Source organism: Geotrypetes seraphini, chromosome 10 (genome assembly GCF_902459505.1).
Source record: "Geotrypetes seraphini chromosome 10, aGeoSer1.1, whole genome shotgun sequence".
Lineage (NCBI taxonomy): Eukaryota > Metazoa > Chordata > Amphibia > Gymnophiona > Dermophiidae > Geotrypetes > Geotrypetes seraphini.
Window position 1 is genome coordinate 67,773,987 of NC_047093.1, and position 15,078 is coordinate 67,789,064.

At 44.2% G+C, this 15,078-nt stretch overlaps 1 protein-coding gene across 6 annotated transcripts in view; it reads left to right on the forward strand.

The window, feature by feature from the left end:
• GARNL3 (GTPase activating Rap/RanGAP domain like 3) overlaps nucleotides 1-15,078 on the forward strand; it is a 564,903-nt gene that overhangs the window by 399,388 nt on the left and 150,437 nt on the right. For all 6 annotated transcript variants that reach the window (XM_033962150.1, XM_033962147.1, XM_033962149.1 and 3 more), the window contains 4 exons: nucleotides 2,070-2,133; nucleotides 4,753-4,779; nucleotides 6,739-6,814; nucleotides 14,870-14,968. In XM_033962150.1, the coding sequence (XP_033818041.1) occupies nucleotides 2,070-2,133; nucleotides 4,753-4,779; nucleotides 6,739-6,814; nucleotides 14,870-14,968 (266 nt within the window). The remainder of the gene's footprint in view (nucleotides 1-2,069; nucleotides 2,134-4,752; nucleotides 4,780-6,738; nucleotides 6,815-14,869; nucleotides 14,969-15,078) is intronic.

A 15,078-nucleotide genomic window follows, 5' to 3' on the forward strand; every position in this document is an offset into this window, starting at 1 on the left:
CCCCCACCTCAACGATCGTGATCCTCCCCCCAAAAAACCCTGAACCAGCAGGAGGAATCCTAAGCCCTCCTGCCCACGGTGCACCCCCGATACCCCAACCCCCCTCGAATATGGGCAGAAGGGATCCCAGGCCCTCTTGCCCATGGTGCACCCCCCGCGCCCCCCCAAATGCCCCTGAAAGGCCCCCCTGAACCCCCAAATGCCCCCCCACTACCCGGGCCCCCTCTGAACCCAGGGCCCCCCCAACTTACCTTAATGTTGACCGCACGGATGGGTCCCATGTCCGGCCAGCCAGGAGGCCCGCCATCCTCAGAATGCTTATACCTGGATGTTCAACACCAGTATCTGGTTATGGCCAAGCACTCAATATCCAGGTATAAATTTAAACAGTGAGATAAGAATTTGAAGTCTACAATGACTTTGCAATGTTTAAGTATCAGAGGGCATGTATTTAATTTCAAACATGTAAGGAATGTAATAGTTTACATTTTAATATAGCATTTATTGGTTTCCAAACATTCTAGCTACCATATACAACAGTGGTCTCAAACTCAAACCCTTTGCAGGGCCACATTTTGGATTTGTAGGTACTTGGAGGGCCTCAGAAAAAATAGTTAATGTCTTATTAAAGAAATGACAATTTTGCATGAGTAAAACTTTATAGTTTTATAAATCTTTCCTTTTGGCTAAGTCTTAATAATAATATTATAATTTATAGCTAAAGAGACATATGTTCAAGAAACTGTTTTATTTTACTTTTGTGATTATGATAAACATAGCGAAGGCCTCAAAATAGTACCTGGTGGGCCGCATGTGGCCCCCAGGCCACGAGTTTGAGACCACTGATATACAATAAGCTGTGCTCACACCATTGCCATGGGATGGGATCTGAGGTGGTAGATTGGATGAGAAACTGGTTGAGGGGTGGACAATAGAGCCTGGTGATAAATGGTCTTCACTCTGAAGTAAAAAAGGTGATACGTGGCATATGCCTCAAGGATTGGTTCTGGGGCCAGTTCTGTTCAATGTCTTTGTGTGTGATACTACAGAGAGGTTAGAAGGAACAAGTTGTTTTTGATGGATGATGCTAACATTTGCAACAGAATGGAAACCTGCAAGACCACAATTGTATTTAAGAACAATCCTATTCAAGCCTCAGTGTAACACATTTTTTTAATGTTAGTTTCAGTTCAAAGGAGGCAATGTGAGCATGACATGGATGCGCAAAATGTTAAACAAAACTAAACCTAATTTTACTGACCTTTTGCCAAAGTGGAACATCTACATGTATACTCTTACCCTCCCTTCTCAACTAGGACATCACCCATTTGCATGACCTCCTAATCCACAAGGATGTCACCCACATGCGTGACCTCCCTATCCAGCAAGGATATCAACCACATGCATGTCCTCCCTACCCATACCACCCACATGCATGACCTCACTGCTCAACAAGACTGCTTTCGGAGATTTGACTTAAACAGACCATGGGCTCCTTTTACAAAGCTGCGCTAGTGGGTTTAACGCACGCAACTTTTCATCACGCAGTAACCCCCGCGCTGGCCGAAAAACTACCACCTGCTCAAGAGGAGGCGGTAGCGGCTAGCGCATCTGGCGGTTTAGCGCGCGCTATTACACGCGTTAAACCGCTAGCGCGGCTTTGTAAAAGGAGCACCCATATTTTTCTAACATTTTCTTAAATTTGTTTACAGATTTTTATGCATTATTCAAGAGGAAGAAAGCTTTCGAGTTCACCATATGTCTGTGGCCCCCTTTCCCTTCCTTGATAACTTTTGTGTTTGGTGTCTTATCCCAGAAAATTTTCATGTCATGATGGGTATGAGGGGGTGAACCAAGGGATACTGACAGGTGTATTGTTTTTCAATCACACATACACATGGACTTGTTTGTGGTGAGTTCTGGAAAATAGGCCCTGTTCGTTCAGTGTAGTAAATCTTACTTGATTTGTCCTGCCTCTGGAGGGAGAAGGAAATTCTTTTGAGAAAGAGCTCGATAAGTTTTTTCCCACATGTACAAAAACCGTAATCACAATTTCGATTGCATTTCAGTGCCATGGACCTTGACAAATTTGAGAAGAGCCCAAGGGAAATCCTGCACCCAGAGATCCAAAAAGTAAGATTTTTGCTCCTTTGGACTGTGCAGTTCACTGAAGAATGGCAATCGTTAAATAAGCTATTGAGACTCATTCTGGATAGTGAGAAAAAAACATTTTAAACTGGCTTTGCTACTATGAGTGCTCGGCAGAAGATGCAAATACCTCAGCTGCACTATCTATTTCTCATCTAAAATACTAAAGGATCAATTTCTAGGGATGGCAGCGATGATTTCTTTAATTGAAAAACTGGAACCAGCATTTAAAATTAATGCGTATATTCAGTGTAATCAGTGACACTGAATATATATGCCATGCTGTCACTACCACTGCTATACAGGCAATCCCCGGGTTAAGAACGGGTTCCGTTTTTTTAAAAACTGTTCTTAAGTTGAATTTGTATGTAACTCAGATCCTAGTATTCTTCCCACCTTCTCAACCTCCTTGAGGCCCCTCTTATATTCCTTTCCATCCATCCCACTGTTACCTCTCCAACACCACATCCAACATTACTCCCTCTCATCTCTTTCTAACTCACTCCTCTCCCACCATCATGTCCAATAATTCTCTCTCCCTCCCTATACCCAACAATTCTCCTCTTTCTTCATCTCCCTATGTGCACCATTTCTCTTTCCCTCTCACTCAGACACCCAATTCTCCCTGTCTATTCCCCCCCACCTCAGCATCTCTTTTTCTTACTCCCTCCATTCTTCCATCCTATGGCTCATGCTCTCCTCCTTCCCTCCCTCCATTCTGTGTCCCATGTTCATGCCCCCTCCCTCCTTCCTTCCATCCTTTGTCCAAAGTTTGTGCTCCTTCCCTCCCGAGTTCCAACACGCCCCTCTCTCTCCCTCCATTCTGTGCCCCAAGTACATGCCTCCTGAGTCCCAACGTGCCCTCTCCCTCCCGAGTTCCAACTCACCCCTCTGTCAATTCTGTGACCCAAGTACATGCCTCTCTCTGGTGGGTGTTTACCTTCTTCTGGCCGGCTTCCTCCTCCTTCCAGCCACAGTCATTTCTCTACACAAGGCCGCAGGCGGTGGCTCCTATGTGCATCTCACGGTTGAGCTGGAAACCTTCCCTCTGATGTTAAAGGAAGCTCCTTCCATGTCAAAGGGAAGGCTTCCAGCTTAGCCGCAGGACACATGTAGGAGTTGCCACCTGCAGCTTTGTGCAGAGAAACGATTGTGACTGGAAGGAGGAGGGAGCTGGCCAGAAGAAGGTAAACACCCGCTGGAGGGAGGCACGTACTTGGGGCACAGAATGGAGGGAGGCAGGGAGGGAGAAGGTCACGTTGGAACTCGGAAGAGGGTATGTTGGGACACCAAAAGTAGAACAGGATCCCCCGTTCATAAGTACGAGTCCGACATAAGTCGGATGTTTGTGAAATGGGGACTGCCTATACTTAGGCCTGTTGTATAATGTATTCAGATAACAGCTGAAAATAGCCACAATGGAGATAATACTGCTACTATGCCCTTCTTCCGCCTATTCTCTGTATGGGCAGTGCTTGGGTGGTTAAATATATTCTGAACTCAGCATTATTGATACAGTTTTTAAATATCTATGGATGGCAGCTGGTTTCAATATTGACCCCTAAGTTCCTGAAAAAGTGCATAGATAGTGTGGTTGTCTTGCTAGTCCATTTTAAAGGTAATAAATAAAACGATAACAACAGAACACACGCAAAAAAGAAAGAAGATAAGATGATACTTATTGTGATTGGATTAACAATAAATTTATATTTTTTTGCTGGGTCAGAATTGAGCAACAAATGACAATATCAAAATATATAATTGAAACATCAAAGCATTTAAATGGCCATCTTAGAGAAAGATAAGTGTGGGGGGTGAGAAACAGTAGAGGATGATTAGAAGGTGACAAAGTAATATGTTTATGGTTTATAGATAAGATAAGAAACATTTCTATTATGAAAGTGACTCAAAATACAGACATCTCATTGGCAATGGACATGTAGGTTTTTCTTTTCACCTCTGGGGAGAAGGAGCAAGGCCTCCTTCCAAGGATGTGAAAGGATACAACCTTTTCTGTGTGATGTAATCCTCTCCGTGAAGCATTATCCCATCAACCTGCCCTCTTAAAAGCACAGGGTTGGGATTGCTGTAATTCTACAGGGCTCCAAATGCTACTGTAGAATCAGATCCATTCCCTTTAAGAGAATGGATCGGAAAGGGTCCTGCTGCATAGTCAGAGCAGTGCTTACTTAGATGGAAGTGCTGCTGGTACAGAAGTCAGGCCTTATCGTGATGGTTATTGTGATAAGAAAAAAATGTAATATTCAGAAGATCATAATTCTAACCAGTGACAAATCAGCTTGCATAATTTCTGATGCCCACATAATTGAAACCAGTTCCAACTATAGTAATTGCGTACACATGAAAACATTTTAAAATATTATTTTTAGGAAAAAAAAAACCCATTTGATCTTTGATTGAAACCTTTCATATGAATATGTACTAGGTTCAAGGGAAGGCTTCCTTAAACTTTTTATCTGAAAGATATATGGGTTACCTAAAAGTTCCAAATTCAAACCCTCTCAAAAGTGTGACTGGTTAGCACCATGAATCATAGGACTGATAGTTACTGAAATATTATTTTGCTGTGCTTTTCAATCATAGGATTTGCTGGTTTTAGAAGAACAGGAGGTAAGTAAAATGGATATGTTTATGCTAGCAAAAAATGGAAAAATAAAATTGGTAGTTTTAAAATATTTGCCTGCTGAATGGTATTTGAAAAATGTAAATCTCGTTTTCTTTGCAACAATCAACTATCATCTGTACACTAATACATGCAATGGGTAGTAATACTCACAGGCAAAAATGATGAGTTAAACTGGGGTCTAAATATGAGAACATAAGAAAAACCATGCTGAATTAGATTAAGGCCCATCAAGCGCCGCACCCTAGTGGCCAAGTTTGGCCCAAGTGCCTAGCAGAACCCCCCCAAATAGAACTATTTCCCACAGTTCATTTCCAGGGATGAAAAATAGCTTAACCAAGTCTATTTGGCTAATACTTTTTTTAATGAACTTTTCCTCCAAGAACATGTCCAATCCTCTTATGAATTCTATTATGTTGGTTGCCTCGAGGCAGTAATTTTGATGTAGTCCACAGGTCTCATGACAAACAGCTCTAGACAGGCAGAACTGTAGTCAGGGCTGGGCCAAAATGAGAACCTGGTGATGTGTTTTGAGAGTATGAATGCGAACGTAGGCAATGAGCAGGAACCCAGGACACGTGTAGAAATTGAAATCGAAAGCTTGAGGCCTTTATACTGGTTAAGTGTTAAGTAGTTCAACTAGAATCCAACCTCATTTCCAGTAAAACTTATCAGTGACACCCACCAGATGAAAAATCCACCATACTTCAATGATGCACACACCTGCAAAGCAAAAGCTATTTTACCTTTAAGTTAGGCTATGTCCATACGGAAAATGATGCAGTTTAAACCACCCTATGTCTATTCGGATAATGCTGCAAATTTTAAAACACTGTATGTCCACTAAGTCTGTATTTTCAAGTCTGTTTGTTATGTCTATTCTGTAAAAGCAGAAATTTAAACCCCTATGTCCACCAAGTCTGAATCTCCCACCAAAGTTTGTCCTGTTTATACTGTGAATGTATTCTTGTGACCCATTCTGGGCTCTTTTGGGAGGACGGGCTAAATAAATGAATAAATACAAGTGGATCGATTTTTCACTCCGTCAAAAATTACAAAGACTAGGGGTCACTCGAAGTTACAAGGAAGTGCTCTTAAAATCAATAGGAGGAAAATTTTTTTCATTCAGAGAATAGTTAAGCTCTGGAACGCGTTGCCAGAGGATGTGGTAAGAGCGGATAGCGTAGCTGGTTTTAAGAAAGTTTTGGACAAGTTCCTGGAGGAAAAGTCCATAATCTGTTATTGAGAAAGACATGGGGGAAGCCACTGCTTGCCCTGGATCGGTAGCATGGAATGTTGCTACTATTTGATTCCGCATGGAATGTTGCTACTCTTTGGGGTTCCGGAATCTTACTTACGCTGAGATAATGGAATATTGCTACACCTTGGGTTTTGGCCAGATACTAGTGACCTGGATTGGCCTAGCTACTGGGCTTGATGGACCATTGGTCTGACCCAGTAAGGCTATTCTTATGTTCTTAATAAATAATTAGAGACTCATTAGTTGGGCAACACTGGGAAACTTGTAGAGATAGAACAGTTTTTGCCAAACTAAGATGGCTAAAAAAATGCAAAGAAAGTCAGCTAAGGTCATGCTGAAGGTTGGGTGGGGTCATTGAGTGTATATGTGATACTGTGAATTCTCATTTTTCCTCAATGAAACTATGGGATTTATAAATGATTGATGACCATGCAACTCATAGAGATTATCCCACTGCCTGAAAGGCCATTGTTACAACAAATATCAATATCTATTAACTGATGAAACTGTAGGGTTTGTGTTGCTGTCTGTGCGGGCTTTAACCAGATCTGCAATTAAGAAATGTGCTCCTATTTTAGATATATTACATTACTTAACATTTGTTTAGCAAGGGATAATCTAAGAGAATCCAATATTTCACTTTTAATAATAACTGCATGTCTAACTTCTGTCACTTCATCCCAAGGGGTCTGTAAATTTTAAGTTTGGAGTTCTTTATGCCAAAGACGGCCAACTCACCGATGATGAAATGTTTAGCAACGGTAAGAATTTTCACTTCTTTAATTGGCATTTCATTTGTCAAGAACTATCGAAAGACCAGTTTATACACTGCTTTCTTGTCTCTTAGGGGCATGTCTATATTTACCATGCTACATTAGATGTGCATAAGACCGAACCTTGTTTTGTACTGCACAGAGCCTCTCCCTTTAACCAAGGTTTTTGACTATGTTTACCGATCTGAACACAAGTTTGGTTCAAATACATTCTCTCTTTCTGTTGGTGCCCTTTTAGAGCTAAATTCATTTTTAATTAATAATTGATCAAACATCTAAATCATGCTATTTCCAGAAAATACTTGGAAATCCTCCAAACCTCCAGCCAAAGGTTATCTGGAACTTCTTTCTTTTAGTAGCATTTTGCTATTAGAACAGAATGAGAAGTTTCCTTTTTGCCCCCATTTTGTATCAAGGACTAAAATCATAATGTCACTATTATTACCCTCCATCAGTGACTGCATTGAACTTCATAATTATCATTATGGTCTCCATTCTACCAAATGGCACCTGGCCAAAGGCATGTTTTCCCAGACTGCAGGATAGATACTTAGTCTAGCTTTATGGGTAAGCAATTCCATTCCAAATAGATGTACTCCTTTGCATGATTCTAAATTCCGTAATACGTGAAAAGAAGAGCTTGCCTAATCTAGACTTTTTGTAGTAAGGCCTTCATATTTAGGTCTGAAGAAGATAAAGAATGGATTTGATCTCATTGCTCAGTGGCAAGTATTGTGCAGTGCAATACAGAGAATCTGGGTTTGAATCTTGGATCAGGTCCTCTGTAAGGGAAAGTGGGAAGTAAAGCTGTGTCTCCTCAGCTACTGCTTCCACCTCCCCCTACAGCCTATTCAGACATTTAATAGCCAGCCAATAAGCTGCAAAGGAGGCAGGACCAGTAGCTTAGGAGACACTATTGGTCAGACAGTCCTTACCCAGCCAATAGGCTGTACGGGAAAGCAAAAGAGACGGTTGATGTGTTCTAAGCCAGTGTTTTTCAACCGCTGTTCCGCGGCACACTAGTGATGTTGCCTGGTGTGCCGCAGGGCCGCCGGGCCCGGAGCTGACAGGGGGCCCGAGGCAGGGGCGCCAGTAGCTCGCCAAGGCAAAGTGAGTCGATCACCCAGGACTCACTTTGTGTTGGCGATCTAATCTATCGAGCCGATAAGTCTTCTTCTCCCTGACATCAATTCTGCAGTCGGAGAGGAAGTTCGGGCCAGCCAATCGCTGCCTGGCTGGGCGGAACTTCCTCTCCGATTGCAGAATTGACGTCAGGGAGAGCATGCGTCGGCGTCGGCTTTGGGGCCTGTTATCCATTGGTGGGTCCTGTTCCCCGATGGCAGCGGCAGTGGCTTGGGGAACGGCAGGGAGAAAGAAAGAAAGGAGGCAGGCAGAGAAACAGAAGGAAAGAAGAAAAAAAAGAAAGAAAGGTCAGGGAGAGAGGAAGAAAAAGTTGGGGGAGGGAATGAGGTGTGGAGGAGAGAAAGCATACAGGCTGATAGAAGGGAAGAAAGATTGGATGCACAGTCAGAAGAAGAAAGTGCAACCAGAAATCACCAGACAAGGTAGGAAAAATGATTTTATTTTAAATTTAGCAAAGTGGAGGCAGTATTACCACAGTTTTCAAAGGAATTTGCCCAAATAACTTAATAGTTAACTGGGTAAATTCCCAGAGATGAAAACTTCCCTTCACTTACTATGCACAGTTCTGAATTTATATCTGCTGTCTATATTTTACAATATGGTCACCTTTTACTAAACCGCAATAGTGGTTTTTAGCGCAGGGAGCCTATGAGCGTCAAGAGCAGTGCTGGACATTCAGCGCAGCTCCCTGCGCTAAAAACTGCTATTGTGGTTTAATAAAAAGGATGGAGGGTATATTTGTCTATTTTTGTATGCTATAAAAACCAAATACAGAGAGAGACTGAGAGCTGTTGACGAAGAGCTACGTGTGTGTCTTTCTTCGATTCCAGCCAGAATATCAGCTTTGTGTTCAGCCAAACAGGCCCAGGTTTCGCACTGAATAAAGTATTTTATAATTTTTATAATTTTTATTTCGTAATAAAGTAATTATAAAATACTTTCTTTGTGTTTATTTGATTCCTATTCAAGAGAATTACTTTATATATAATCAATATAGGCAGAGAGTTAAATTTTTTAACATTTTCTAATGGTGGTGTGCCTCGTGATTTTTTTCATGAAACAAGTGTGCCTTTGCCCAAAAAAGGTTGAAAAACACTGTTCTAAGCTACTGGTCCTGTCTCCCCCTGCAACCTATTGGTTAACTGAGAAATGTCTGAGCAATGGGCTAATACCGTGTTTCCCCGATGGTAAGACACTGTCTTATTTTTTTTTGGAAGGCCAAAATATGCTCTAGGGCTTATTTTCGGGGGGATGCCTTATTTACCCTTTCATATCCCCTCTGTATCTCTATCCTTTCTCTCTCTCTCTTCTGCTCCCTCACCCACGAGTCCTGCATCTGGCCCTCTCCCTTCTACCTGCACCTGGCAACACCCCCCTGCTCCGCGGCTCTCTTCAGCAACTTGTCAGCAGCGGTGATCAAGACAAGCTACCGACATCGAGGCCTTCCCTCTACGAGTCCCGCCTTTGTGGAAAAAGGAAGTTGAAACAAGCGGGACTCGCAGAGGGTAGGCCCCGACGTCAGAAGCTTGTGTCGATCGCTGCTGCTGAGTTGCCGAAGAGAGCCGCGGAGCAGGGGATGTGGCCGGAAGCAGGTAGAAGGGAGAGGGAGATAGGAAGGCTGTAGATCTCCGGAGCATGACACCGACCCCGGCCAGGATGATTTCTTTTTCAGGCGTGCATCTTACAAGTCCGGTGTCGCGGCAGGAAATAGCCATGCTGAGCAGTGAGCTCAGCACTACACAGATGAAAGCCTTGCTTGCTGATTGGTCCGGCGGCACGGCCGCCGGACCAATCAGCAAGCAAGGCTTTCATCTGTGTACGTGCTGAGCTCACTGCTCAGCATGGCTATTTCCCGCCACGACGCCGGACTTGTAAGTTGCATGCCTGTGTGACACACTACCGGAGCCACGGCAAAGGTGGAAAAGAGCCGCGGGTTGCCGACCCCCGCGGTAGACGGAGGGACCACACGGAGTCACCCACCGTACCACTCGATTCGGGTAAGCGCAGGTATCGGTGGGTGGCTTATTTGCGGGGGGGTGCCTTATTTTACAATTTTTTCTAAAAAGGGGGGGCTGTCTTATTTGATGGCCCTGCCTTATCATCGGGGAAACACGGTAGCAGTGAGCAGAAGAGAATAGCAGTGTAGGTCAGATAGGGTTCTTGTCTTTGATCTACCATAGAGAGTAGGAAGTTCTGAGGGAGGCACTGAGAAAGGAATGAGGAAGTGATAAAGAAGCAGGGAAAGGAAAGAGTAGAGATAGGTTGTGAGAGAAAAATGCTGAAGGAAGAGATATGGACTGTGAAAGGGAGAACAGAGCTGAAGTGAATGTATGCTGAGGGAGGGGGCATGGGCCGTGATACAAAGATAAGTGGGTGAGGGATGGGCTGAAGAAAGAGAAATAGATGAGGACTGGGGGGAGAGGAACTGTGGGATTCAAAGAGGAGAGGGCTAATAGGGGAGATCAGCTGAGAAAAGGGTTCTGAGAAGAGAGAAAATCAGATTGCAGGGAAGAAGCACTAAGGGGTGAAGAAAGTGGCAGGCAGGGTGAGACTAGGATGAAAAAAAAGAACAACAACCAACAAAAAAGATAATTTTTAGATTTTTGTGCTCACTCACAGTTCAAATCTATCAGCTGCTCCCCACAACAAATGGAGCCCAAGAATCACTGGGTGGAAGATATAATATTACTGGGTAAATTTGGGTAGTTGCTGGTACCTGCTCTTTTTTTCCAACTTTGTGGTCACTGGGGTCAATAGTGTATTTCAATAGAAGGATGGGAAAAGGGGAGAAGGTTGTAGAATCATGAAATACCATGAACTGAAAATTTCCCTTTTAAAAAACTTATCATATTTTTAGTTCCCTAAGACACACTTTTTTCCACCCCCCAAAAGGGGGTAGGAAAGTGGGTGCATCTTATGGAGCGAATACACCTCCCCCCCGCCCTGATACCTTTTTTTAACTAGCGGTGGTCCAGCGCGATCTCCTGCTGGACAGCAGCCTTTCTTGCAGGAGCATGACCTTTGCGCTTCTTGCCTGGTCCCGCGCCGCTCCGTGATTGACTGTCGTCAGTTCTAGCGATTCGCGAGAACTGACGGCAGCCAATCACGGAGCGGCATAGGACCAGGCAGGAAACACAAAGTTTGCACTCCTGCCTTATACGCCACTCTGCAGAGAGAAAGGCAGCCGTCCAACAGGAGATCGCGCTAGACCACCGCCAGTTTTAAAAAGGTACCGGGGGAGCTTCGTGCTGTAGGCTGCGGGCTTCGGGCTTCTCAGCACCAGACCACCAGATGCACCTACGCGTAGAGGAGGAAAAAACAAGAAAAAAAATTCTGAACCAATTTTTTTTTCTTGGTTTTTCCTCCTCTACATGTAGGTGCGTCTTATGGTCAGGTGCATCTTATAGACCGAAAAATACGGTACTTTCTCTTGGCAGCTCTGATACTGAGAGGTGCTATGGTCAGAGATTGAACCAAGGGAGACTGGAGAGTAGCACTGTTCCCATTCCTCACAAAAATTAAAAATATTTTTCATCATTACATGCCACAGAAGGTGGAAATGGTAGGGACACCAGGCTATGTAAGCCTAAAGAAGCAGCACAGCAGCAGCAGGGTGGCAGTGCTGGAGATGGGGGAGAAGGGACATGCTGCTGTCTGTTCTGTGTGGTTCCTGGTTTGGCTCCCTGACTTTCTTCTTGCTTAATTTGCTGAATCCTTGCTCCCCTCTTTACTCTTGGTAAAACTCTGGGCATAGAAAAAGTAGACAGGGACAGATTTTTCAAATTATGGGGAACCACAAGTACAAGGGGGCACTCAGAGAAATTGAAAGAAGAAAGGTTTAGAACAAACGCCAGGAAGTTCTTTTTCATCCAGAGGGTGGTGGATACATGGAACGCGCTACCAGAGGATGTGATAAGCAGGAGCACGCTACAGGGCTTCAAAGAATGTTTGGATAGGTACCTGGAGGACAAAGGGATTGAGGGGTACAGATAGGAGTAGAGGTAGGTTATAGGGATAGGATTAGAGGTAAGTTACAAAAATTAGTCAGGGACCACTGTTCAGGCAATAGGCCTGATGGGCCACCGCGGGAGCGGACCGCTGGGCAAGACGGACCTCTGGTCTGCCTCAGTGGAGGCAACTTCTTATGTTCTTATGTTCTGCAACCACCTCTCAGGTCTCAACTCAGCTCCCTAAGCTGGATGCTTGTTCATTGGTTACTGGAGCAATATCCTGCAGGCAGCCCAGAACACAGTGGCTTAGTATGAGTGCATGCTGCTATGCCCTGGGCTGCTAGAACATGTTCTCCCACTCAGCATGTAATCTTTCAGATTTCAAACTATGATCCTTGCTGGGCTTCCAAAGCTCAGGGTGAGCATGTGGCAAAGAATCTGATATGGACTCTGCAGGCAGTAAGGTGGCCAGGGTAAGTGCTGCAGTGAAAAGAGGATAAGGAATAGTCCCAGATAACAGGAATGTGCCTGGAGCCAGGGAGAGCCCTCTTCTTCCCCCCCCCCCCCCCCAGCTGCACACGCTCCCCTTTCCTTCCCCTGTATCTGTTTAGCTCCCTGGTGCGAGCAGCATCCCCAACTTGCTGCCCACGCCAGCCTCGGCTCTCCCTCTGATGTCGCTTCCAAGTCATGGGATCCAGAAGTAACATCAGAGAGGAGCACTGAGACTGGTGCGAGCAGAAAGTTGGAGCTATTGCTCGCCGGCAAAAAGTAAGAGGTATGGTAGCGGAGAATTGAAGGCCTGCGCATGGTAGGGGTGGAGTGGGTAGGAGCAGGGGAAGGCAGAGGAGAGGTCCTGGTGTCTCCACCAAGATCGCTCAGGGCAGTCTCCCCCTTCCCCCCTTTACTATGCCACTGGAGGGAAATAGAAGGCTGGGAAAAAGGAAAATGAGAAGCAAAACAGGTTAAAAAGATTTAGGGCATAGAGAAGGCCAAGAGCAATTAAATTCCCTGCCTCCAAATATAAAGCGTCAAATGATGCCTGTGCAGGAGAAAAATGAAAAAGTACAGAGGGAGTGAGGGAGATGAAGTGGGGAGATGAAATTAGGGAAAAATGAAAAATAAATTGGGGGAATAGTGTGGTGTAGATGGGCTGAGGGAAAAGAGGGACTGGTTGGAGAAAAAGTGCTATAAATGACTTGAATGGAGAGAGGGAGAGAGAGAAAGAGTATGATGCTGACACACTGGGAGGGGAAGGAGTGAGTGGCAGGACCCTAAAAACTACCTGAGCTTCTGCATAGTAAAATAATAAATATTCTCTTCTTTTGAACAGCAATTCTCTAGAATCCTGTGCTTTCTAACTATGGTGCTTCAAACACCTATGGTTATACATGTATTTGCTTGCATTTGAACCCTGATGTTTATATGTCCAGCGTTGCTTTAACTTTCCAGTTTCTCTTTATGTATATCCGACTTCAGTATTCTAACACGGTGTATAGTTAATATATATCAAAGACAAACCCACGCCAAAGATGTATAAAATGAAAATGAACAAAAAAATTCTCTGGATATAAATTATAAAATTTCAAAACTATTGTTGTAGAGCAGTGGTCTCAAACACAAACCCTTTGCGGGGCCACATTTTGGATTTGTAGGTACTTGGAGGGCCGCAGAAAAAATAGTTAATGCCTTATTAAAGAAATGACAATTTTGCATGAGGTAAAACTCTTTATAGTTTATAAAACTTTCCTTTAACAGTTAAAAGGAAAGATATATAAACTATAAAGAGTTTTACCTCATGCAAAATTGTCATTTCTTTAATAAGACATTAACTATTTTTTCTGCGGCCCTCCAAGTACTCTATTTTTTCTGCAGCACTCACATTTAAAGTTCAATATCTTTTCTTTCTCAAAACTGGCACATTTCAATCACTAAATTGAAAATAAAATCATTTTCCTACCTTTGTTTGGTAATTTCATCAGTCTCTGGTTGCACTTTATTCTTCTGACTGTGCATCCAATACTTCTTCCCTTCTTTCAGCCTCCTGTATGCTTCCTCTCCTCCAGACCTCATTCCCTCCCCCAACTTTTTCTTTCTTTGTCTGTCTTTCTCTGATTCCGTGCCCCATTTTTTGCTTTGTTTCTGGTTCCCTGTCCCCCCTCCTTCCTTCCTCCGTGCCCCATTTTTGCTTTTTTTTTCTGGCTCCCTGTCCCCACCCCACCTTCTTTCTTTCTTTCTTCCTTCCTGCCCTCCCCATGCCACAGCCGCTGCGAAATAGGCTGCTGCTGCTGCTGCTGCCGCTGTCGGGAACAGGCCATCTCCCTGCTTCTCTTCTGCCCGATGTCAATTCTAACGTCGGAAAGGACGTTCCGGGTAGCCAGGCAGCGATTGGCTAGCGAGAACGTCCTCTCGATGTCAGAATTGACGTCGGGCTGCCAGAGTTGGTCGGCCCTGCAGGGAAGAGAACAGTGGACCGCCCCCCCCCTTGGTACGCCATTGGAGCAGCAGGGTGTCTGGCGGCTCGTTCGTTCAAAGCCGCGAGTGGCGGCTCCTTGCGAGATCTGTTGTGACATCAGAGAGGCTTCTGATGCAGGAGTGGATAGCGCAAGGAGCCGCCAACCCGCGGCTTTGAGCAAACGAGCCGGCTGCTGCTCCAAAAGGAAGAGAATGATGCCTCCAGACCGCGGGCCGCAAATAAAACCTGGAGAGCCACATGTGGCCCGTGGGCCGCGTGTTTGAGACCGCTGTTGTAGAGTGAATAAATTAACAATCACTACTAGATGATCTGAATATTGTGATAATTGACATTCACCAAATCAGAGGGAAGATCTGATGTAACGTGTTAAGGTCATGTAATGGAAAGGTACTGTATTTTGAAGTCTGCCGTTTCCAGTTGTGCCTTGAACTCTTGATTTATTATCACACTTCTTTGTATTCTGACTTTCCTTTGTAGAATGTGGCAGTGAAAGCTTTCAGAAGTTATTAAATCTTCTGGGAGATGCAATTACATTGAAGGGCTGGATTGGCTACAGAGGAGGACTTGACACCAAAAGTAAGACACACGTTGAAATGTTTGACAATATGTGCATATCCATGCACATTTCGTGCTCTGTCTGGTTCTGTTGTGTCCTCTTTCTTTTACTCATCCAATGGTTCAAATGA